We start from the raw sequence: 23,235 nt of genomic DNA on the forward strand, positions 1-23,235 counted from the left end.
TGATTGAAAACAAGTAAGTATTTAGTTATTGTGAATACCTCTGCTCTGAGGTTATTTGGAACTAGTTGAACTTGTTCTGTGAGGCTGCTTTTTGTGGTTAAAACTTTTTCCCATGTCTTTGGTTAAAGTCTTTCCCACTTCACAGAGCATACCAAACAAAATATGCATCCGCTATTAATAACAGTGATAATGTATCTCATCAGGGGTGGTCAAGTTGAGGCCTTCTCCAACCTTCTGACATCAGCAGAAGAGCAGACTTTACCTAATGATCCTATCATGGCATTGTGGCTTTTTTTTACAGTCAACATTTTTCAGGAATTCAAGAAAGACATTTTAGTATGGACAGTTCCTAAATCTTGCAGATGGCAACATTTATAGTCATCAAGATTTTTTAACTGCTAAAATGTCTTTCTAACTCAAAGTGACATTTCTAAACTTTGAAAACATGTTTTGCCAGAGAGGTATTTGGCAAAACACTTTGATGTTTGCCTTTTTATCTGACAAACATCCCCTGTAATGTGTCTCATCCTTTCTTTTAACACATCAGTCATAATCCTGACCATCTTTAAACTAACCACCCTTTCTTATTCAAACCTGCCTACCTCCACCCTGGTCCCCCCCTACCTCTTCTTGACCTGACCAATCAGGATGTAGAAACGGCAAATTCTGAGGCTGGCCACACCCCTACAGAGACGGATTATTATTATGAGGAGGCAGTCCTACAGCCAGAGAGTGAGGTGATTGGACAAGAAGCGACCACTGGCCAGGTAAACCGCACATAGCAAAACAGTGGGAGAAGACACCAGCGATATCACACTAGTTCAAAAGACTCCCCAGCTAAAGTCAATACACACATTCATTATTAGATACTATTATATACTTCCTAGTAATTTCTATGTGGAGGTGAGCCCAGCCATCCTGTAGTTTAACAAAGTAGTCTAACAGGTTGTCACGCACCATAACACTCCTAACCATTTTAGCATTTTTTTGCCACCAGTGCCATGAGACATGCCACACTTTTTCAAAGAGGTATGCACCACATTCATTTTGGCGAATCAAACATTTTCATGTGGCTCTCATTTTCCCTAACCCAAGATAATTTTTTGTTCTCATATCAAGATTCTATTTGATAACACATTTAGTCTTGAAATAAGAACAAAAGTCTTGAGAAGATGGGAGTCGCATAAGAATATTTGATATACACGGCAAAGGAATGGATATCATGCATTCTTGTTTGACAGCATATGTAACTGCATTTTTTAGAGTTAATTATAGTGGCTATCCTCAGCCCTATCTGCCAGAATGTGACTCTTTCCTCACAGTTCTGTTGTATGTGTTTTTTAATTATTATCTTCAAAGAAGAAATGGTAAATCGTTTTAAAAATGTCATTTGAATTTGAAAGGTTTCCGAGTTTTGTTTTCTATTGAGAAATAAATAGGTTCCTTTATTTCAATAGCCAGCATTCTATTCAGTCATTTTGATCTATATAATCAATGTTGGACCTGTTACATAAGGTTTTACATAGCCAGCAGTGGTAAGTTGAATAGGAAAAGTAACATAGTAATAGTTTTGCAAAAAAGAAGCAGCTTTTGTTTTCACAAAGTGGGGTGCTTCATCTCATTCTTGTGTGGTTGTGTCAGTGAGTCTTATACAATTAAATATTATACTGAATGACTAATTAGTGTATTGCTAGCCCACAATTATTCTAGTTCCTTTTCAGTAAACTCAATCATTAGACACAAACACACAAGCTGGTGATAAACCATATAAGCTTTGGTGGAAACATGCCATTATTATAAGCCTAATAATAAATATGCCTACATGTGTAAGAGATGATGGCCTCAAAGACCAGAAGGCCCTTAATGAAATTCATGGAGATATTAATGGAGCATGAATAAGCCTTAAGCTTTCCATGCATTGGTGAGGAAATTACCTGAAGAACTGGCAGTTCCTTTGATGTCCACCAGGTGTCACTATGCTCTATGTCCCTCTGTCAGTGTCTGTGTTTTGTAAAAGGTAAGACTTACCACACATTCTGCCATCTCCTTTTCTCCCGGTATCTCTGCTTCTTTATCTATCATTCACTGTCAACCTTTTCTTAATATTGACATTACTGTCACTTTACTTTTCGTCAATATCTTGGATTTCTTTTCTATGATCCTTTTTTTCTTCCTGTCTTTCTCTTCTTCTCTCTCTCTCTCTTTGCTCTTTTTCTCTCTTTTGGCACCTCCATTCCGTCATCGCTCTGCCCCAGGAGGAGGAGACATTGGTGGCAGAGGAGGTAGATTTGGCCAAGGCAGGTGGTGAGGTCGAGGCCTTTACTGAGGAGTATGTGACTGGAGACCTGGGCATGAAGGAATACGACTATTCCTACAAGGACTACAACGAGCCCCTGCCCGAAGGAGAGACCGATGGCAACATGGGCCCCGCCCTGTCCGCTGTGACAGACGAGGGAGGCGTAAGTCACTCCGCTTCCACCAAATTTTAATTTCAATCCTAGCAGGAGCTGAAATAGGATTTGTGTATACTGGGTATATACTCTACTTAGTATGCATACACAAAGAGGTACTAAAGGCGCAGCAAATGATCTGGCTCGGATCGCATTTGTTTTTAATGCCTGTCTATGTGTATGTCTCCATTTGGACTTGCTATTAAGCTAGAGGTTTTAGGTCGCCCCGAGGGAAGGATGCCCTGAATACTTTTTAGTGAGGAGAGTTGTTCAAAGTTGGCGCCCAACGAGGGGCTGGACTTATTTACATGATTTGTTTATACACTTAGACACTGTGGTCTCTTTAGACTACTCTTAAGATTACAGTACTTCGGACATAAAACAGGTGAACTTTATTGCTTCTACAACCTTGTAAATAGCAATATTTTTGCCCACCATTTTATGATTCAAACCCTCTATTCATTTGCCTTTGGGTAGTAAAGACCACAGTATATATTCTGTCTGCACTGAATGGATCTCTCATTAATACTATGTTGTGTATGTGGTATTATCAACCCAGCACACATCATTTGCAGGTATGTCTTCTGTAACTTGTTTATGATCCATTGATTTATCCAGTTTGATAAGTAGCTACAAAATGTCCTATGAAACGATGCTATTGAGAAATGGTTAACCTATAAAATAGTTCCATTGCCTTTACAAACAAACGCTACAACACCTAATTTCTCCAAGGCCGTGCCATAGAACAATTTTGAGCTACCTTTGGGTCACGTGTGAATCAACTGTTTTCATGTTGTTGCTTTTATGACTATTTCTACCTTTATAATTATTTCTACATCACTATGTTGGCTACACGCCATGTCGACAGGTATGACAAAAGCTCTTGGTTGAATGTGTGTTGTGTCTGTAAGCATATGCATTGACTGTGCTGTATTGTGGGTTACATGTGTGTTTTCCTCAGGCCTCAGTGAGTGCCGTAAAAGGAGAGAAGGGAGAGCCTGCTGTCCTTGAGCCTGTGAGTTGCCATTTATGTTGTCATTTAGTTAATACAACTACTCCTGTGCACTGTGACCTCCTCATCTACAGGGGGCACCACAACATTCAGTAGTCACAAGAAGCAGTTTAGCATTCCGAACACCAAGTTACCACAAGACCAGAGGATTCCCTGAATTTCCTGTGGATGGAATTTATATGGAAATAAGTAGCAACGTCTAATATTGAAATACTACCACTATCTCTCACAGTCCCCCATTTTTTACATTCTTCACAGGGTATGTTGATTGAGGGACCTCCAGGACCAGAAGGACCAGCAGTAAGTGCATTTCATCCACCTCTTTCTACTGAAATGTGTCTCATAGAATAGAATACCTTTATTTACCCAACTTCTTCTTCTTTTCCCTTAGGGTCTCCCTGGACCTAATGGCCCATCTGGCCCTCCTGGCTCTGTTGGTGATCCTGGCGAGAGGGTGAGTCTTACTTTAACTTCTATCTACTGTATATCTGTGTTTCTGATCAAGTTCAACTTTATATATTGTTTTACTATGGTTGAGATGTAGTTGTCTTGTTGTAGTGGCTGACTGTGCTGTGCGGGTTTCTCCTCCTGTAGGGCATCCCTGGAAAGGCTGGTATCCCTGGTGCCGATGGCGTCCCTGGCCCCCCTGGAACGTCCGTCATGCTGCCCGTGAGTGAACGACTGATGCCCATCTGGCAATCATCTCTACGACCCTATTACATTATCTCTTTACTTTAGTTTTTGACCCTGTTACATTCTTTCTTTCCCCTTCGTTTCCACCCCTTACCTTCTCCCTCCGTTTCTTTCTCCTACCCAGACTCCACTACTGAGTCGTGGGTTGAAGATGACAAAATGCTGTAATTGGGAATAATTGTATTTTCTCTCTGTAGTTCCGTTTCGGAAGCAGTGGAGGAGACAAGGGTCCCGTCGTCTCAGCACAGGAAGCCCAGGCTCAGGCCATTCTGTCTCAGGCCAGGGTGAGTGATGAGAGTTTAACACTGTCCGTCACACTGGTTTATCACACAGCTTTAGCACGCACTACAAAACATCCCAACATAAGGGCAACATGCAGGTTGAATGTAATCTCTTTTGGTCAGTGTTCTTAAGCAGTTCTCATGTGTTCTTCATCATGTGTTGAAAATGGGCTGAGTAATGGCTAAGTGCTGATATGGCCTCTTGTTGTTTCTCCTTTCTCTTAGCTGGCTCTGAAGGGACCACCTGGACCAATGGGCTACACTGGACGCTCAGGACCCCTGGTGTGTACTGTCACTTTTCCTCCATCACATTTCCTTCATTCACAGTCTGATGATGTATCATAATAATATTGACCATGTATAGATAGTCCCCAGATCATCATGGGGATAAAGTAAACAGAGTGGCTAGGCTATTTGATTAATGTCGGTGTGTTACTCCGCAATAATAATAGTTTCTGTTCTATATCAGGGTACCCCTGGAAGTTCTGGTCTGAAGGGTGAGAGTGGGGATCCTGGACCTCAGGTAAAGAGATATTCATCCCAGAACCACGTTGGTGGACCTTTTCCCTATGTCTGAGACTGAACACAGACTGGCTTTATACAGGTTCCTTGACACCACTGTAGTGCTGGTCAGTAGCAAAGAGAGGGTTGTTTTCCCTCAACTGAAATGTAGTAGTAGAGACTATTTCTCTTTGTGTGTTTATTATTGATACTCAATTTAGACAGGCATTTGTCACAGACATCTATTTTGTTCTTCAGGGTCCAAGAGGACCACAAGGTTTGAGCGGACCTCCCGGCAAATCAGGAAGAAGGGTAAGTGAGCGCCATCTGATCCACATTACTGTCTTTATGGATCTGTCCAAAATGTCACACTATTCCATATAGGCCCTGGTCAAAAGTAGTGCACTATATAGGGAATAGGGTGCCATTTCGGACGCACTCTGTCTACGTTCCAGTGTTGATACTAGCATGCTACTTGTATGCATGCCCAAAACATTGCTTCACACTAAATGGTATGCTATGTCCACAGCCATGCAGATTAGAATAAACGTGAAGGTTGTGACAATAGATGTGAACGCTGTGGTTCCCTCTATCTCTCCTCAGGGTCGTGCTGGAGCTGATGGCGCCAGAGGCATGCCAGGAGAGGGTGGGCCTAAGGTAAGCTCTCAGCTGCTTGTTTTGTTGTAAACATCGTCATTTCTTCCCAATTCTGTTCTATGATCACATATTTCTCTGAAACTGTCTGTATGGTCAAGACTTTGCATGTGTGTTGCTTTTTAATCATTGTTCAGGTCACATTCATAATTTTACCTTCCTTACTCGATGTCTCTGTCGCTCTCAGGGGGACCGTGGTTTCGATGGCCTGCCTGGATTGCCTGGAGATAAAGGACACAGGGTGAGTTCAAGTTCGAAGGTCAACACAGCACACCACCACAGAAACATAGTAGAGGACTCGTCAAAGAGAGTTTGATTATCATAGTAAATGAAATCATGTTACAGCAAGGGACTGGGAAAACCAAGCCACTCGATCTGGAACTATTTTGACAGAACATGACTCATGATTATTAACCAGGAAGTAGGACCCTAGCCTATCAAAGGAAACAGAGTGGAAAAAGAGGAAAACAGAGGGGAATAGAAGTGTTGTAAAGCATGCTGTTGTTTTCATTGTTCTTCCTCCCTCTCTGTTCCACCATTCTAGGGTGATACTGGAGGATTGGGACCCCCAGGAGGTCCTGGAGAGGACGGAGAGAGGGTAAGTAGTTTGGCGAAACATCCGACATTGACCTATCAGTCCCATGTCTCCATAGAGATCTATACAACTATGAGTCTATCAGCCAGAACTACAGTAGAGTGGTCACTAAACCTATTACCTTCATTTCTTCCCATAGTCTTTTAACGTGACCCCTTTTATCCCTCAAACTCCTTCCTCCTTTCTCACATTCTGTCTCTGTCATTCATCTTTGTCTGTCTGTGTGTGTTGTTTCCAGGGAGACGATGGAGACATCGGACCCAGAGGACTTCCAGGTGAACCAGTGAGTGTATTTCTGACGCTACCGTTGACATTAGTTGCTCCTCACCACCGTCACCATTCACATTTCTGGGATAATAGTGTGTGTGTTATGTTGTTTATAGCGACTACCTGTTTTAGCTTGCTTGTTATTGACCAGTTCCTGGCTTTTTCTCTCTGTGTTTGTTTGTTGTTTCACTCTTGTTTTTAGGGACCTCGTGGTTTGCTTGGGCCTAAAGGTCCTAATGGAATCCCCGGACCTCCTGTAAGTACACACATTGGTGCACCACACTGGAATGTCAGTTTTACTCAAAAACTACTTGGCTGTGAAGCTACACTGCAAAAAGTGAAATATAAGCAAGCCTAAATATCTTATATTGAGTGATAATTAACTTAAAATTAGTGTTTTTTTCCTAGTTTTTTCGTACCAAGCTAAATTATCTAACGTCATTGGCAGATAAGTTCACTTATTTTTACCTAAAAAGGCTTAATACAAGTAATGTATCTTATTTCAAGATATCTTACCTTAATCGTCATATTAGGGTCAAATATCTTGGAAAAATATATTGAAATAAGTTAAATGACTTAAGCCTTTTTTTAGGTTAAAATATGCTAAATGATTTACCAATGACAGTGCCCCCGAAAACAATAACATGACCAAGCAAACACTGCACTGGGATAGTTTCACTATATCCCAGAATGACTCCTTTACCCTCATACTACCCCTGAAAGTACTAAGCACCCCTAAAGTATGCAACTATATGACCAAGAACCACACTGGAACAGTATCAGTAGACAGCACAACCCTCATGCCACCCCCTAAAAAGGCAATACAGTATAGGATCAGGTTCTTATCACCAGTACACATCTAGATAGTCATTTTGTAGCAGGCTACTTAAGGTCATGTGTTGTGTTTACCCTGCAGATATCTTTGATAACTAGCAATCTTTTTTATTTATTCAATGTGTTCTTTTCTTTTTCCTGTTTCAGGGTGTGCGTGGCAACGACGGGCCCCACGGTCCTAAAGGAAACTTGGTCAGTGGCAGTGAATGTTTTTCTGTCCTTTTGTCCTCTGTGGAGTTCCCATTGAGAGCAAACCATTCTTAAAGTCTCAAACCATCTCTTCTCCATTCCTCCTCTTCTCTCTTCTCTCTTTTCTCTCTCAGGGTCCCCAAGGAGAGCCAGGTCCCCCAGGGCAGCAGGGTACCTCAGGAACACAGGTGAGAGACGTCACAGAGCAGGGGACACATTATTGGGGACAGATATCCTATTCTCATTTTCTCCTTACAATGTGAGATGATCCAATGAAAAATAAGCAAGCTCTCTAATAACACAACTGTAATCTGTGGTATTGCCCCAAGCGATGGATCTCAGATCAGATCTGACCATATGACGTGTTTGTTTCAGGGAATGCCAGGGCCACAGGGAGCCCACGGGCCCCCAGGAGAGAAGGTAAGAGAACAAATTGATCCATGACTGTCGTGCGTATGTAATTACTATGTTATGAACCTTTCAAAAGATATTTACTGTCCGACAGGCTCCAGTTTGTCTCCATAACATGTCACAACTAGTGAAGCGTCATATTGCGTCATATTCCGAATATTCAGCCAGGAATGATTGACAAAGAGACACAATAGCTCAGTTTGAAGGTGTATTGTATACTTTGTATCTTAGGTCAGTATTGTCATCAGTAGGTCAGTAAGCTCATTACTTCTCATCTCCTCTCCCAGGGCCCTACAGGAAAACCTGGTCTGCCAGGAATGCCTGGAGCCGACGGCCCCCCTGTAAGTCACAATCTCACTGACCTATATTGGACTCATCATTACTGTATGTTATAATAGAACAATGAAAACATTACTGGTTTTAATATGAGAGGTTTTAACATGAGATTACCTTAATGCATTGCAAAGAATGTCACTGGTCAAAAAGGTAAAGTACTTTATTGCATTTTCATGGAACACGAATACACAATCAGCACATCATGAGTTGAAGTTGCCCTCATGCCTCTCTTGACCTCTGATACTCCCTTCGCCTCACAGGGTCACCCAGGAAAGGAGGGACCTGTTGGCACCAAAGGAAACCAGGTGAGTTCCTCTAATCGTCTCTCTCCTGCACAGTATTCATAGAATATAGTCAACCTCCCCGCCAAAATCACCACCAAGATGGCTGCCTATATGTTGTGTCTATTACGTTGTGTCTTGTGTGGCGTAGTGCATCATTAAACCTCTCTCCTATCTTCATACAGGGTCCCAACGGTCCTCAGGGAACTATTGGTTATCCTGGCCCTCGTGGCATTAAGGTGAGATTAGTTTTTTGGGCTAAAGTTGTCATTAATTGTTACTAATCTGTGATGATAATGCCTGATCATTGACTGACCTCCTAATCCTGTTGTAATTGCAGGGAACTCAAGGTATCCGTGGACTGAAGGGTCACAAAGGAGAGAAGGTAGGTGACCTCATCAAGTGTATCAATGATTGACGAATAGTATATGTGACAATAAAACATCTTATCTTATAGATTCAAAGAAGTAGCCTCACTTTGAGAACTGATGCTGGCATCTTAAAAGTAATGTACAATGCTGGTCCTGTGTCATGATGACAGCAATGCCGTGGGCTAACACCTCGTAAACATTTCTGTTTGGGTTAGATTGATGGACATACGTTTAGAAATGTTGAAAAGTTATGTCTCTCAGCCCACTAATATTTATTTTGTGAATGACATAGCAATTGTTATCCAGTTTTAGAGATCAGCCACTGGAATCTGTACCTTTAGGATAGGATCACTAGAGGGCGTACTGTGGAACACTTTCAGACAGGAAAGCCAGACCGGTGTCAAGTTCATTGTCTCTCTTTCTGACCTCAACATGAGACGATATAGATACTGCTTTTTGCACTTTTCATATTATTTCACAAACATTTTCATAATTATTTATGTTGTAAGAGTTCACAGGAAGACTTTATTTGGATTTGTGAATTTTAGGGACACCATACCAAACATTTGATTGACCATACGTATAAAGCCTTTAGTTTTCAATATTAACCACAATTGTCTTTTTAGGGAGAAGATGGCTTCCCTGGAATCAAAGGAGACTTTGGTGTCAAGGGGGAAAGAGTAAGATTAATTTTATTTATTAAATAATTCCTCTAAATAATTGTATTCAAGTATTATGTCTTGTTTTACAATGTCATGTTACATTTTTAAAGTTATTTGCCGTGTGTTTTTTGCCTTGTTATTTGCATACAATTTTATTTATATTTAAGGTTCATTGATTGATTTACATTTGATTGAATTGATGGTTATGTGGTTTATGTATCACTGTTGATTGTTTCCCTGTTTGTTCCTGCTAACAGGGAGAGGGTGGAGTGCCCGGCCCCAGAGGAGAGGACGGTCCTGAGGGGCCAAAGGGCCGTGTTGGGCCCCCTGGCGAGCTCGGACCCATCGGTCTGGTTGGAGAGAAGGTAGGAGTAGGGTTCATATTCTGTATAACAGAAGTTTGTTTATCTTGATTAAAATAACAATATATTTGAAAGTATTTCATAACACACCTACCTGGTTGGCTCATAACAGTTTGACCAACTTTTACATGATGGTGGTTCTATCTATATTGTTGTTTTTTGTCATTTTGATAGGTTTGTCAAAGGGTCATTAATGACATTATCTGATTGCAGGGTAAACTTGGTGTTCCTGGACTTCCTGGCTATCCTGGAAGACTTGGACCTAAGGTAACGACAACCCCTATTTCCTTCTAATAGTTTGCCGGTAACAATTGAAAGTTATCTTATTAAAGGGACTGACAATATGGACGCTAGATTGACGAATGCTTGATGTGTTTTCAGGGCTCCCTCGGTTTCCCAGGATTCCCTGGAACCAATGGCGAGAAGGGAACAAGGGTAACGTTGCTAAAGACGGGAATTCAAACTCTGTTCTACTATGACTCAAATTGTCGCGCTATGTACTATGCATGATGTAATCAATTTATAAAGTAAACTGCACTCAAGTTGATGCTGATGGCTGAGTCTGTGTTTCTTCAGGGTCTGATTGGAAAGTCTGGACCTAGAGGACAAAGAGGACCAACGGTACAGTTCAACTCTTGTTTATATTACTGTTGATTGTCAAAGTCTCTCTTTATAATTTATGCACCACTGTTTAAACCAGGGCTCATATTGTATTGGGAACAAACAACAGTTTGGTTAGTTTACTGAGATGAACCAACTTGAAGTGGATCAGAAACACTCAACCAAATGCCCATACCATTCCTAATCGATTCTCCATATCTCTCCAACAGGGCCCCAGAGGTCAGAGAGGGCCAAGAGGGTCTACTGGAAAACCAGGAGCCAAGGTAAGACAATGTCTAGAATCTCAACAATACACATGAATCACAGACAATTGTGATGATGGAGATTTATGGAAGTTAATGCTCAACAGCACTGTCAGTTCACCTACAGGCCACCACAGGGAAGTCACATGTCAAAATAAAGCTGGAATATTGGTTATTTGTATGTGAAGGTAATAATTCTTGGCTTCTTTTTCTTTCTTTTTACTAGGGTACATCAGGAAGTGACGGCCCATCTGGTCCACCAGGAGAGAGGGTATGTTGTTTGAGTTATCATTTATTTGTTTGCTACACTTTTTCGTGCCACTATAGCATACATGTTGTTGTGAGACTTATACCTGTCCATCTCCCATTGTATCTTTCAGGGACTGCCCGGACCTCAAGGAGCAAACGGTTTCCCTGGGCCAAAGGGACCTCCCGTAAGACTACAATATACACTCTATATAGCAATATTCATTTAAGAATTATTAGTGTAGTTTGAAACTGTAAGTGGCTTCTTTCCCTTAACTCTTTCTATTTCCTCCCAGGGACCACCAGGAAAAGATGGACTGCCCGGACACCCTGGACAGAGAGGAGAAGTTGTAAGTCTGTTTTCTATATTCTTGTCTGGAACAAGCTATCAGAACTATATGAATCCTACAAACAGTGCCATGTCTTCCTTTGGCTCAATTGTGTTCTTTTTTTGTAGTTGATCTCAAATTATACTCTTCATGCTTTACTGTTACTTCCTCACATGATAAACACATGATTAGCTGAGCTGATTGCATTAGGGGTTACACAAGGCTCTATTCAAGGCCCAATTAATTTAATGTTCTCTTCCACAGGGATTCCAAGGAAAGACTGGGCCACCCGGGCCTCCAGGTGTTGTTGGACCTCAGGTAAGATTAATGCAACTTTATTTTATTTACATTGTCCAGTGTCCAATCCATTTTGTATGGATCGTATCCAATGTATGGATTCACCTCCACCGTTCACTTTCCATCTTCAATACTCATTACCCTCCTCTTCCTCCTCTTCATTGTCCCAGGGTCCCTCAGGAGAGACTGGCCCCCTGGGCGAGCGCGGTCACCCCGGGCCTCCAGGACCACCAGGCGAGCAGGGACTCTCCGGACCCTCTGGCAAGGAGGGAACTAAGGGAGACCCTGGTCCCCCAGGCGGCCCCGGCAAAGACGGGCCCCCAGGACTGAGAGGCTTCCCTGGAGAGAGAGGAATGCCTGGCACCCCGGTGAGCAGGCTGACCAACACTCTGTCTGCATCTAAAATGGCACCCTATTCCCTATATCACAGGGTGAGATGTCATACTGTATATAGATTGCACATGCAGTGTTTTAACTTGTTCCTGTCTGGTCTTTAGGGAGGTGGCGGACTGAAAGGAAGTGAAGGCCCAGCAGGACCTCCTGGAACAGCTGTACGTCTGACAATAATTACATCTGAAATGAATCATTGTGAAAATATGTAAAATAATGTGATGTACAGTATTTGTTGACGTCCACGTCACCTTGGCTGTAATCATGCCTGTAACCATACCTGTGCAGGGATCCCCAGGTGAGAGAGGACAAGCAGGCAGCGGAGGCCCCATCGGACCCCCAGGAAGACCCGGCCCCCAGGGGCCTCCAGGACCATCAGGAGAGAAGGGAGTGCCTGTGAGTACTTTTACGAAACATATCCAATATACAGAGCTGTCATTTCAGATTGTCTCGTATGTTCTCCCTCCCACCCCATTCCCTCTCAGGGTGAGAAAGGTCCGATCGGCCCCGCCGGTCGTGACGGTGTCCAGGGCCCAGTGGGTCTCCCAGGTGCTGCCGGAGCCATCGGAGTTCCAGGAGAGGATGGAGACAAGGCCAGTAACAACCATCATCTGTCTCTATCACATATCCAAACTACTGTATTACCACTTGAAACTATATCAAAATGCTAATTTCAAACCACTTGAAACTATATCATAATGCCAATTTCAAACCACTTGAAACTATATCATAATGCTAATTTCAAACCACTGGAAACTATATCATAATGCTAATTTCAAACCACTTGAAACTATATCATAATGCCAATTTCAAACCACTTGAAACTATATCATAATGCCAATTTCAAACCACTTGAAACTATATCATAATACTAATTTCAAACCACTGGAAACTATTTCATAATGCTAATTTCAAACCACTTGAAACTATATCATAATGCTAATTCAAACCACTTGAAACTATATCATAATGCCAATTTCAAACCACTTGAAACTATATCATAATACTAATTTCAAACCACTGGAAACTATTTCATAATGCTAATTTCAAACCACTTGAAACTATATCATAATGCTAATTCAAACCACTTGAAACTATATCATAATGCCAATTTCAAACCTCTCGTAACAAAAGCCTTGTATTACAGGGTGAGGTTGGAGAGCACGGCCAGAAGGGAGCGAAGGGCGGCAAAGGAGAGCATGTGAGTGACATTACCGCCATTATTTTGCTGTCCATGTCAAATCCACAAATCACATTATGTTCCTTACATCTATTGTGTCTGAACAATATACTATAAATATGATTGTCTCTGCTAAAGTACAGTGATACATTTGCCTACCATGAAACATTGTGTGTTGACAGGGTCCTCCCGGTCCACCAGGGCCAATGGGTCCACTTGGTCAACCCGGCGCTGCTGTAAGTAGAAACACTGAACTCCATCAACGTACAGTGTATTATCAATATTGCATCAGACACATTCATAGCATGGTGCCCCTCAGAAGTGACCCCTTCACTATTGTCTCCATTGTTCAGGGAGCTGATGGAGAACTAGGAGCCAGAGGTCAGCAGGGACCATTTGGGGCCAAGGGAGATGAAGGATCAAGAGGATTCCCAGGGGCCCCAGGTCCTATTGGACTGCAGGTATGATGACTGATTTCTGTTATGATTATATGATTTTAGCCTCAATACAATAGACTTGTGATTGTGACTCAATAGGTCAATGGCATCTCTAACTGTGAATGTATCTTGTAGGGATTGCCAGGCCCATCAGGAGAGAAGGGAGAGACTGGAGATGTCGGACCAATGGTGAGTGTCAACGACAAATTGATGATTGGATCTCATCATTATGAAGCCAATCATAATAGTTAAGGAAGAGGTATTGTTCGCATGAAACACACTAGGATATTGCAAACCTCTTTCTATCTGTCTCTTTAGGGTCCACCGGGCCCCCCAGGACCCCGTGGCCCTGCTGGTCCCAGCGGTGCTGACGTGAGTACCAGTCTTCTCTCAAAACGTTCCAGAAGCCTTTCCTCGCTATAGAATAATCATATTGAATTATTTCATTGTAATGGAGTTTTTATGCTACTGGTGAGATTATAAAGCCATCCCACATAAATACCTACTGTAGTTTCCCTTTTGATTTGAAATAATATATGTAATTATGGGTGTGTTTATTTGTTTGTTTATTCAGGGTCCTCAAGGTCCTCCTGGTGGTCTGGGTAACCCTGGAAACCTGGGAGATAAGGTTTACATAACTTCACATTAACTTGATTTCCATGTTTTGTTGTAATAGTTATGATATGTGTTTGTGTGTACATGTATGTTCTGAGAACTGAACACATTGTGTTGACAGGGAGAGCCTGGCGAAGCTGGACCACCTGGAATCGGAGGAGAGCCAGGAAAGAAGGTGAGAGATTGATCCTTACTCTGTCTCTTTGGTTCTTCGAATGGGCCTGCAGGTATTGTCCCATACACACGTATTTGTTTCTATACATGGATGTTTTGTACTGTGAGTGACAGTGTTGTTGTCCAATGGCAGGGCCCACGTGGAGAGCACGGTGACAAGGGAGAGGCGGGACAACCTGGTGCTTCTGGCCCTGCTGGTGGAAGAGGAGGCCCTGGAGACGACGGACCCAAAGGAAACCCTGTATGTCAAACACTGCACTCTAGAGGAAAACACTGTCACGTAAATCACACTTAATCTGGAATGTTTTTGTGTCCAACTTTATGCCATTGTCTCTCTCCTAGGGCCCTGTTGGTTTCCCTGGCGACCCCGGTCCCCCTGGTGAACTCGGTCCCAGAGTGAGTATCTAAACACTCTTCACACACGTTTCATTTGATCTGTTTTGTTGTGGTTAAACAGATATTCCAATTCAGGTGTTCATAGCATTTCAGACCTAGTGAGTGCAAGATTTGTCTGTGCTGGTGTATCTGTGAATCTTTTTCCATTATCAAAACCCAAAAAAAGTATCTACTTTTGACACTATCTTAGCAATTACCATACCTCTGATAATAACTCTGTTTCTCTTCTTTAGGGTCAAGATGGAGCAAAGGGAGAGAGAGGAGAGGACGGTGAACAAGGACAAGCTGTAAGTTGCCTAGTACCCAACTTACTATAGTTACTACATGGGCTCTTCAGGACTGTCCATGTAGCCTTCATTAAGCACTTTGAATTGGATGTTATTGGGTCATATATTGTCCATTTACGATCGCCCTGATTCAAAATGGCTCCCTGCAGCATTCAAGAGTAGTGTTTATAATGTGAAGCACATCCTCTTAAGATATTCCCAAAAACATTCAGACTTAAGCAATGTAATGGGGTCAGAGGAATAAAGGGCCATTGTGGCTATAGGTATGCAAATCTCAGCCCTAAACCATCTCACTTAAAGCCCTAGAAAAGTGTGTTTTCCATGTTGAAGCACCTGTTGAAACATAAGATGGCACTGCAGATTAAAGTTCGATGTCCTTCCTAGCAGTTCACCCTTAGAGCCTGTCTAGAATGTAGATTCATATGTAACTCCAAAAAAAACAGCTACCAGTATGTATATTTTGGCTCAGTTCTTTATAGTTATTATTGACCCATTATAGGTCACTGAAGCGTTATAATCATGATCATACTCTCTGCTGTAGGGATCTCCTGGACCCACTGGTGAGAATGGACCTCCTGGCGGACCTGGAAAGAGGGTAAGATCATTCAGCTCATCAGGCCAAACCACAACTATCATCCACAGACATTTCTGTTTGTTTTCAATGTATTATGTTTGATAGGTGCACATATCTACTCAATGAAGACTACTAGGTGGCCTATAACCAGTCATAACGTTTATAATATTACACATCACTTATTTCCTAGGGTCTTGCTGGAACGAGAGGACCAGAGGGACGACAAGGAGAGAAGGGAACTAAGGTAAGAGTTCAAAGGTCATTGTTCAATGTATTGGCACTGGCAGTTTACCCTCTGGGTCATTTCTATCTATCTAGTGAGTCGCAAGCCATGCCAAACAGACCTGACACCAAATGTATATATCTCCCTCTGCTGTCAATAGTTTTCCAAATACATGCATTTGCTCAACTCACAACATACATTGGGGATTTGGAATATTGAAGTTTATCAATGTTTAATGTTATTTTTCTCTCTCTTGTTTTCCAGGGAGATCCAGGTGCCAACGGACCTCCAGGAAAGACAGGCCCTGTCGGACCTCAGGGTCAGCCAGGAAAACCAGGAACTGAGGGTCTGAGAGGACTCCCTGGATCAGTGGTGAGCGAGATGAGCTCACTCTTCCATGGACAGACTGGGCTGTTCAGTCTGTGGTTCAGTCTACTGTTCTAGTCTGTCTGTCTGTCTGTCTATATAGGTGTCCATCTGTCTTACTCTCTGCTCTATAGGGTCTAATTTAGGCTGTTCACTACTACTAGCTATGAACAACAGTGTAGCTGAGCTGTTTGATGTATTAGGCTGAGTGTCACTAACTTACATCTCATGATCTCTTCCAGGGTGCGCAAGGTTCTCCAGGCCTTGCCGGCCAGAAGGGACCTCCCGGACCACTGGTGAGATAAGACAGTGATATGTACATTAATAGATCTATAATAGATTGTATCTTCCACACCGTGTTGATCTATAGGCATACAGGGCTATATTGATGCTTAAATTGAATATACCCACTTCCTTAATCTGTATAGCTATAGTACCATCTCTCTCTCTCTCCTCCAGGGACCACCAGGCTTGCCAGGACTGCGCGGCGAGGGCGGTGACAAGGGAGAGAAGGGCCACTCAGGTCTGATCGGTCTGATTGGGCCCCCCGGAGAGCAAGGAGAGAAGGGAGACAGGGGACTGCCAGGGCCACAGGGGACACACGGGTCCAAGGGAGAGACTGTGAGTGACACCTGTCTCTCCTTAGCTGACATTAAAGAGCTTTGAAAGATACCGTATCTTTCCTCTGAGCACACGCACACTGGAAATATGATGTTGTTGTGTCTGTATGACACACCCCTATTGAACATGTATTCTATGTCACCCTTCAACAAACAGTTGAGTTCAGTGCTGATGCATTTATTGTGTGGTAACTGTGTTTTAGGGTGTCTCTGGAGGCAATGGGCCTATCGGTCCTGCTGGTCCTGCTGGTATGCCTGTGAGTAACTCTACCCTTTACCAGTTCTACATCACCTCTCCTGGTTCTTTTATCAGTATATCATGTAACATCCTCTATCACCATTGTGCTATTCTCAAAACAGAACCTGTAACATAGAAAGATTTAAGCATGAATGTATCCATGCCTTTTGTGTCTTGCGTGTCTGTTATGTCTCTCTCTAATCATTTGAATCTCCTCTTTTCTATGGCGGTATAACAGTGATAATAGTTAGCGTCTATTGAATGATAATCATTACTTCCCTGCGCCTCTTTCACAGGGTCCCCAAGGTGTCAAGGGAGCTAAGGGTGCTACAGTGAGTAGAACTCCTTCCTCCACACTCTGTAGTGTAATATCTGCTTCAATATTATAATGACTGTGGAGTACCATGTAGTGTATTGTTCAGTCTCTGATATCTCCTGTCTGTGTGTTCCAGGGAGGAGCTGGTCCCAAGGGAGAGAAGGGCGTCTCAGGACCCCCTGGGCCTCCAGTGAGTACCCATCCTTTGCGTAATCAGTTTACTCCATGAAACTAATTAAATACTCATACTTTACCACCATTTTTCAGTAGTTTAGTCCTGTCTAGATCTGTGTCTAGTTGCTTACATCATTCTAGAGCATAGCATATATCTATGTGTACATCTACAGTTTTCAGTTCAAACATAAATAAGTTAACTGAAACCTAAATCTATTAATCTCATTAATCATTATTAACCAATAATAATCTTTCTCTGTGACCCTCCTCCAATCAGGGTCCTCCAGGCGACGTCATCCAGCCACTGCCCATCCAAATCTCCAAGAAGTCCAAGCGCTCCATCGATGCCAGCCGGATGCTGTTCGAGACAGACGAGGAGGCAGTCGCAGCTGACGCCACCGGCACAGAGTTCTTGACAGGCAGTGAGGGCATGGAGGAGATCTTCGGCTCACTGAACTCGCTGCGACAGGAGATCGAGACCATGCGCTTCCCTCTGGGCACCAAGGACAGCCCTGCACGCACCTGCCAGGACCTCAAACTCAGCCAGCCAGAGCTCAAAGACGGTACGGGGCTTTCAGGTGTAAAACAATTCACAAAAATGTGGCAATTCTGACTTCACACAGGGGATTTTTTTAAAGACTGAGGAACTCCTACAAAGACTTTATTAGGTTCACTTTTAACTAAAGTCTAAGTCTATGTTTAGTTGTTTTGGCTCTGTACTCCAGCACTTTGGATTTGAAATGATACAATGACTGTCAGCTTTAATTTTAGGGTACTTCCATCCATATCGGGTGAACTGTTTAGAAATTACAGCATTTTTTGTACATAGTCCCCCCATTTTAAGGGATCAAAAGTATTGGGACAAATTCAGTTGTGTGTATTGAAGTATTAAAAAATGGTGTATTTGGTCCCATATTCCTGATTTAGTATTTAGTAAATGTAGTATTTGGTCCCATATTCCTGATTTAGTATTTAGTAAATGTAGTATTTGGTCCCATATTCCTGATTTAGTATTTAGTAAATGTAGTATTTGGTCCCATATTCCTGATTTTGTATTTAGTAAATGTAGTATTTGGTCCCATATTCCTGATTTTGTATTTAGTAAATGTAGTATTTGGTCCCAACTTGTTGGATACATTTGCTGTTTGTTTTGGTTGTTTCAGATTATTTGGTGCCCAATAGAAATGAATGGTTAATAATGTATTGTGTCATTTTGAAGTCACTTTTATTGTAAATAAGAATAGAATATGTTTCTAAACACTTCTACATTAATGTGGGTACTACCATGATTACGGATAGTCATGAATAATGATGAGTGAGAAAGTTACAGATGCCCAAATATCATTACCCCCCAAAAATGCTAACTTCCCCTGTTATTGTAATGCTGAGAGGTTAGCATGTCTTTGGGGTATCATATTTGTGTGTCTAACTTTCTCACTCATCATTATTCACGATTCATTCAGGACTATCAGTAATCATGGTAGCATCCACATTAATTTAGAAGTGTTTAGAAACATATTATATTCTTATTTACAATAAAAGTGTCTCCAAAATAATGAAATACATTATTTACCATTAATTTCTATTGGGCACAAAATAATCTGAAACACAACCAAAACAAACAGCAAATGTATCCAACAAGTTTGTAGTCACAAGCTTAATGTAGTCATTGTGTGCCAGGAATATGGAACCAAATACTAAACTTTGACTACTTTAATACACATATAACAGAATTTGTCCCAATACTTTTGGTCCCCTAAAATGGGGGGACTATGTACAAAAAGTGCTGTAATTTCTAAATGGTTCACCCCATATGGATAAAAAAAATACCCTAAAATTAAAGCTGACAGTCTGCACTTTAACCTCATAGTTAGTCATTGTATCATTTCAAATCCAAAATGCTGACAGAGCCAAAACAACAAAAAATGTGTCACCGTCACAATACTTTTGGAGCTCACTGTATTAGTTTGTAGCCCAAACCGTTTGGACGCTACAGACGTAATCATGAGGAGACCGATTTTTGGGATGTCTCCTGGTCTGACAAACACCAGTGTAGCTCAGCCACCTTCCACCGCAAACACGGAAGGCCGACATCGGCGCATGAAGTGGATTGAGACGCAGCCCATGCAAAAAACCTATCTCTAGCTTAAACAAAGGATTTCAATGGGGATGTTGTATTATGCTAATTAGGTTGACGCGCGGGTGCGTCAATCAGCCATTAATACAAAGAAAGATAAATGCCGACTTCACATTAAGTCATTTGAGTCACATTAAGTCACATATTAAGTCATTTGAATTCCTTGTTGTTTAGTCGTGCCTCATCTCTCTGCTCCCCCCTGTAGGAGAGTACTGGATCGACCCGAACCAGGGTTGCTCTCGCGACTCTCTCAAGGTGTTCTGTAACTTCACCGCCGGTGGGGAGACCTGCCTGTACCCCAGCAAGGGCATAGACACGGTGAGAAGAGAGACTGCGCTTATCAGTCAGTAATGTACACACAAACTCTACCCTGAAGTAGCTGTATGTTTAAACATACATCTAATTGTCTCTCTTAGGTAAAGCTCAACTCTTGGACCACAGAGAAACCAGGCTCCTGGTACAGTGAGTTTGCAACTGGCAGCAAGGTTAGTTTGAGTTTATTACACCAATGTGCAGAATCCCAGAGGGACATTCATTATAGTCCATTAGTGTGTGATGTTTGACCTGGCTATCAACAAATGGGTAAAGATTAAGGTCAATCGGGAAAATTATCACAGCATTATCATAACTCTGTCACTAAGCAACATTTTTATTTAGTGTCAGGTTGACATATCACACTCTGCTTTTAATGCTTGTTATAGCGTTCACCTCTATCAGTTTTTATCTCATGGGACATCCTCTCTCCCCCCTAGCTCTCGTACGTGGACTCTAATGGAGAGCCGATCGGCGTGGTCCAGTTGGGCTTCCTGCGGCTGCTGAGTGTCCAGGCCCGCCAGAACCTCACCTACCACTGCCACCACTCCGTGGCCTGGGCCGACCGCACGGCCGATAACGGCCACAAGAGGGCGCTGCACTTCCAGGGCGCCAACGATGAGGACATCAGCTATGAGACCAGCCCATACGTCAAGGCCCTGGTCGATGGCTGTTCTGTGAGTCTCATTTCATTGGTTTATTTAAACAGTGTGGTCCACTCAGTAACAATTGCCAGTGTTGGGAACCAAAAGCCATCTCTCTAGCTTACTCACCTCTCTGTGTGGACATTCAAGTTATGATGCTTATCTCAAGTATATCAAAAATAAACTAAGAAACCTGAGATTTTATAGGGGGTCTGGGGTATATCCCCCCTTAGGTTTTTTTAAAAGAAAAATGTGTCAGAAATCCCTGAAAGTTGCTCTATTATTTATCTGATGTAGGCTAATTGAATCATTTCCCTCTCAGCAGTCAATAAGAACACATGCCAATACAAAAAGTACACACAATCAAAGTATAATAATAAATCCTATGCAGATACCCTTGCGTCAGGTGTAGTGATCTCACCTGTCTCTCTCTGTCCGCAGTATCGTAAGGGCTTCGACAGGACAGTGTTGGAGGTGAACACGCCCCAGGTGGAGCAGCTTCCTCTGCGGGACCTCAAGATCACAGACTTTGGGGAGAGCAAGCAGAAATTTGGCTTTGAAGTGGGACCTGTCTGTTTCCTGGGCTAAAACACAGTGCAGAGAAACAGACACGTATAGAATATACACTTACACTGATGCACACACACACTTGTCACAAACACTGATGCACTTAACACAAACATTGACATAGACAAACCAATATACAGTACATGCCCAGTAATTTGTAAATGTATTTCATGATACCAAGCACATTCACATACACGACCATACACACACACACACACACACACACACACACACACACACACACACAAATACTGTTGTGAAACAGACATGCACTCACTCAAGTACATGCCCAGGGGAAAACATCTCCCAAATAGAAATGGACGACAAGAGAAAAGTAGAACACAAACATTCTCACGAAGAGGAGACCAAAGATCGATTGCGAGAACGAGAGATAGCGTTCTGACCGTTAACAGAATAAAACCGTGTTATTTTCCAACAAACAGCTGGCCCAAAGAGCTGTCTCCTCCTTCCATACACGCCAGAGCCCTCTGTCGCGGACCCCCCTCTCACTCCTCTCTCCTTCCCGCTGTCTCTCTTTCGAGTTGTCTCACCCACTCTACCTCTCTGCTTCGCCCTGCCCACACACTTGTACATCTCCTACATCCAAGCCCCGCCCCATCCAAGCATCACTTCCTGCCTCACCACATTAAGGGGAAACCAATGAAAGAATGGGAGTTCCACGAAGAACATGTAGGACCCGAAAACAACCGAGCCTGTAGCCAACCAGGCCTGAAGAAACAGACGTCTGCTGTACGTCCATGTTGTCTAGCTAAGTGAATTTTCTATTCATCTCCACAGTGAAATTCTGTACCAAACAGCCCTTGATATCATACAACTTTATCAGTCTAACATTACAGTTATCCTAAAGCAGGATATAATAGAGGTGGGTGAATAGAAACTTTACGGTGCTTTGTGGAGATCGAGTGGAGTGTAAGTAAAGCTGTGAGATCTCTAGTTTTAACACGGCTTTAACTTAAGGTGTGAATATCAACAGTTCTTTGCTCAGTACTGTAATAATAAAGTCCTAACCGCAATGTACTGTCTCTGAACTGTATGGCTGTTTATTATTGGGCAAATAATGTTGCATGCAATGGGACGGAAGGGTGTCTTTGCCTTCTCCAAGTATCAATGAATCAAAAGCCATTAACCTTGTAAATTGTACTGAACTTGATGTATGGTACATGTATTTTTAATAATTGTTACAACTATCATACAGGCCAGAACTGGAGTTGCTAGACCAGCGAATAGGCCACAATGCCATCAAACCAGTCCAGTATTTACAGGTGTGATGCCTGGAATTGTATTGTTTTATGTAGAACACAGGTTACATTCCAGGATTTGTGACATTCCATCTCTTTTCAAGCAGGGAAGGTATCAGGGTTAAATATGTATATGAGCTTAATAGATGAAGACCAAAAGTTCTCTCTTACAACAGTGAATAAATGCATGCTTTCAAAAACTGTGGCAAGGTGCTAATTATACCAAAGCGTTAATATATTCAGCATGAATAATTCAAGTTTGTCTCTATCACAGCCACATGATGCTGTCACCAGTTCTCCTACTGGAAATGTGCATTAGAATCCATTTGTACAGACATAGTGATATTCTATTGTATTTATTGAAAACAAACAGGGTGCTTTAAACAACGACAAACCAAATATGCCAGTCGAATGTGGTATTTCATTTTGTATTTATTTCCTGTAGTTCTCACTTGACGGTTAAAACAATTAAATACATATTAAACAAACACTAACCCGAGTTATCTGTGCACACCCCCTTGGTCTATGCATGTCAACAGTTATGGTGAAAAATAAAACATGTAATTTGTGGCCATATCACATTGTAACTCTTTAGCATTCATGAACTGTGTTGTTACGATTGCTTCTGTTGTAATGATTAAATGGGGACTCTCCAATGCTGTCACATTTCATTGCGGTTTGCCAATGCTGGG

The 23,235-nt window shown here is 42.3% G+C and overlaps 1 protein-coding gene across 1 annotated transcript in view; it reads left to right on the forward strand.

Moving 5' to 3' along the window:
* Positions 1 to 21,361, forward strand: part of LOC311131785 (uncharacterized protein) — a gene marked incomplete at its 5' end in the record, with an annotated part of 40,112 nt that extends 18,751 nt beyond the window's left edge. Inside the window, 59 exons of the mRNA XM_084164916.1 lie at positions 648 to 767; positions 2,256 to 2,459; positions 3,412 to 3,465; positions 3,721 to 3,762; positions 3,854 to 3,916; positions 4,057 to 4,131; positions 4,353 to 4,439; positions 4,662 to 4,718; positions 4,906 to 4,959; positions 5,196 to 5,249; positions 5,541 to 5,594; positions 5,779 to 5,832; positions 6,136 to 6,189; positions 6,425 to 6,469; positions 6,656 to 6,709; positions 7,435 to 7,479; positions 7,611 to 7,664; positions 7,852 to 7,896; positions 8,175 to 8,228; positions 8,484 to 8,528; positions 8,690 to 8,743; positions 8,845 to 8,889; positions 9,502 to 9,555; positions 9,795 to 9,902; positions 10,113 to 10,166; positions 10,281 to 10,334; positions 10,476 to 10,520; positions 10,730 to 10,783; positions 10,989 to 11,033; positions 11,143 to 11,196; positions 11,305 to 11,358; positions 11,602 to 11,655; positions 11,805 to 12,002; positions 12,132 to 12,185; positions 12,313 to 12,420; positions 12,510 to 12,617; positions 13,172 to 13,225; positions 13,387 to 13,440; positions 13,558 to 13,665; positions 13,777 to 13,830; positions 13,960 to 14,013; positions 14,216 to 14,269; positions 14,378 to 14,431; positions 14,564 to 14,671; positions 14,773 to 14,826; positions 15,060 to 15,113; positions 15,655 to 15,708; positions 15,878 to 15,931; positions 16,175 to 16,282; positions 16,519 to 16,572; positions 16,736 to 16,897; positions 17,100 to 17,153; positions 17,431 to 17,466; positions 17,587 to 17,640; positions 17,902 to 18,187; positions 19,967 to 20,079; positions 20,178 to 20,246; positions 20,514 to 20,750; positions 21,159 to 21,361. Of these exons, the coding sequence (XP_084021042.1) occupies positions 648 to 767; positions 2,256 to 2,459; positions 3,412 to 3,465; positions 3,721 to 3,762; positions 3,854 to 3,916; positions 4,057 to 4,131; positions 4,353 to 4,439; positions 4,662 to 4,718; positions 4,906 to 4,959; positions 5,196 to 5,249; positions 5,541 to 5,594; positions 5,779 to 5,832; positions 6,136 to 6,189; positions 6,425 to 6,469; positions 6,656 to 6,709; positions 7,435 to 7,479; positions 7,611 to 7,664; positions 7,852 to 7,896; positions 8,175 to 8,228; positions 8,484 to 8,528; positions 8,690 to 8,743; positions 8,845 to 8,889; positions 9,502 to 9,555; positions 9,795 to 9,902; positions 10,113 to 10,166; positions 10,281 to 10,334; positions 10,476 to 10,520; positions 10,730 to 10,783; positions 10,989 to 11,033; positions 11,143 to 11,196; positions 11,305 to 11,358; positions 11,602 to 11,655; positions 11,805 to 12,002; positions 12,132 to 12,185; positions 12,313 to 12,420; positions 12,510 to 12,617; positions 13,172 to 13,225; positions 13,387 to 13,440; positions 13,558 to 13,665; positions 13,777 to 13,830; positions 13,960 to 14,013; positions 14,216 to 14,269; positions 14,378 to 14,431; positions 14,564 to 14,671; positions 14,773 to 14,826; positions 15,060 to 15,113; positions 15,655 to 15,708; positions 15,878 to 15,931; positions 16,175 to 16,282; positions 16,519 to 16,572; positions 16,736 to 16,897; positions 17,100 to 17,153; positions 17,431 to 17,466; positions 17,587 to 17,640; positions 17,902 to 18,187; positions 19,967 to 20,079; positions 20,178 to 20,246; positions 20,514 to 20,750; positions 21,159 to 21,305 (4,533 nt within the window). The 3' untranslated portion in view covers positions 21,306 to 21,361. The remainder of the gene's footprint in view (positions 1 to 647; positions 768 to 2,255; positions 2,460 to 3,411; positions 3,466 to 3,720; positions 3,763 to 3,853; positions 3,917 to 4,056; positions 4,132 to 4,352; positions 4,440 to 4,661; positions 4,719 to 4,905; positions 4,960 to 5,195; positions 5,250 to 5,540; positions 5,595 to 5,778; positions 5,833 to 6,135; positions 6,190 to 6,424; positions 6,470 to 6,655; positions 6,710 to 7,434; positions 7,480 to 7,610; positions 7,665 to 7,851; positions 7,897 to 8,174; positions 8,229 to 8,483; positions 8,529 to 8,689; positions 8,744 to 8,844; positions 8,890 to 9,501; positions 9,556 to 9,794; positions 9,903 to 10,112; positions 10,167 to 10,280; positions 10,335 to 10,475; positions 10,521 to 10,729; positions 10,784 to 10,988; positions 11,034 to 11,142; positions 11,197 to 11,304; positions 11,359 to 11,601; positions 11,656 to 11,804; positions 12,003 to 12,131; positions 12,186 to 12,312; positions 12,421 to 12,509; positions 12,618 to 13,171; positions 13,226 to 13,386; positions 13,441 to 13,557; positions 13,666 to 13,776; positions 13,831 to 13,959; positions 14,014 to 14,215; positions 14,270 to 14,377; positions 14,432 to 14,563; positions 14,672 to 14,772; positions 14,827 to 15,059; positions 15,114 to 15,654; positions 15,709 to 15,877; positions 15,932 to 16,174; positions 16,283 to 16,518; positions 16,573 to 16,735; positions 16,898 to 17,099; positions 17,154 to 17,430; positions 17,467 to 17,586; positions 17,641 to 17,901; positions 18,188 to 19,966; positions 20,080 to 20,177; positions 20,247 to 20,513; positions 20,751 to 21,158) is intronic.
* Positions 21,362 to 23,235: the final 1,874 nt, after the last annotated feature.

Source organism: Coregonus lavaretus (assembly GCF_964263955.1).
Source record: "Coregonus lavaretus genome assembly, chromosome: 7".
NCBI classification, from domain to species: Eukaryota; Metazoa; Chordata; class Actinopteri; order Salmoniformes; family Salmonidae; genus Coregonus; species Coregonus lavaretus.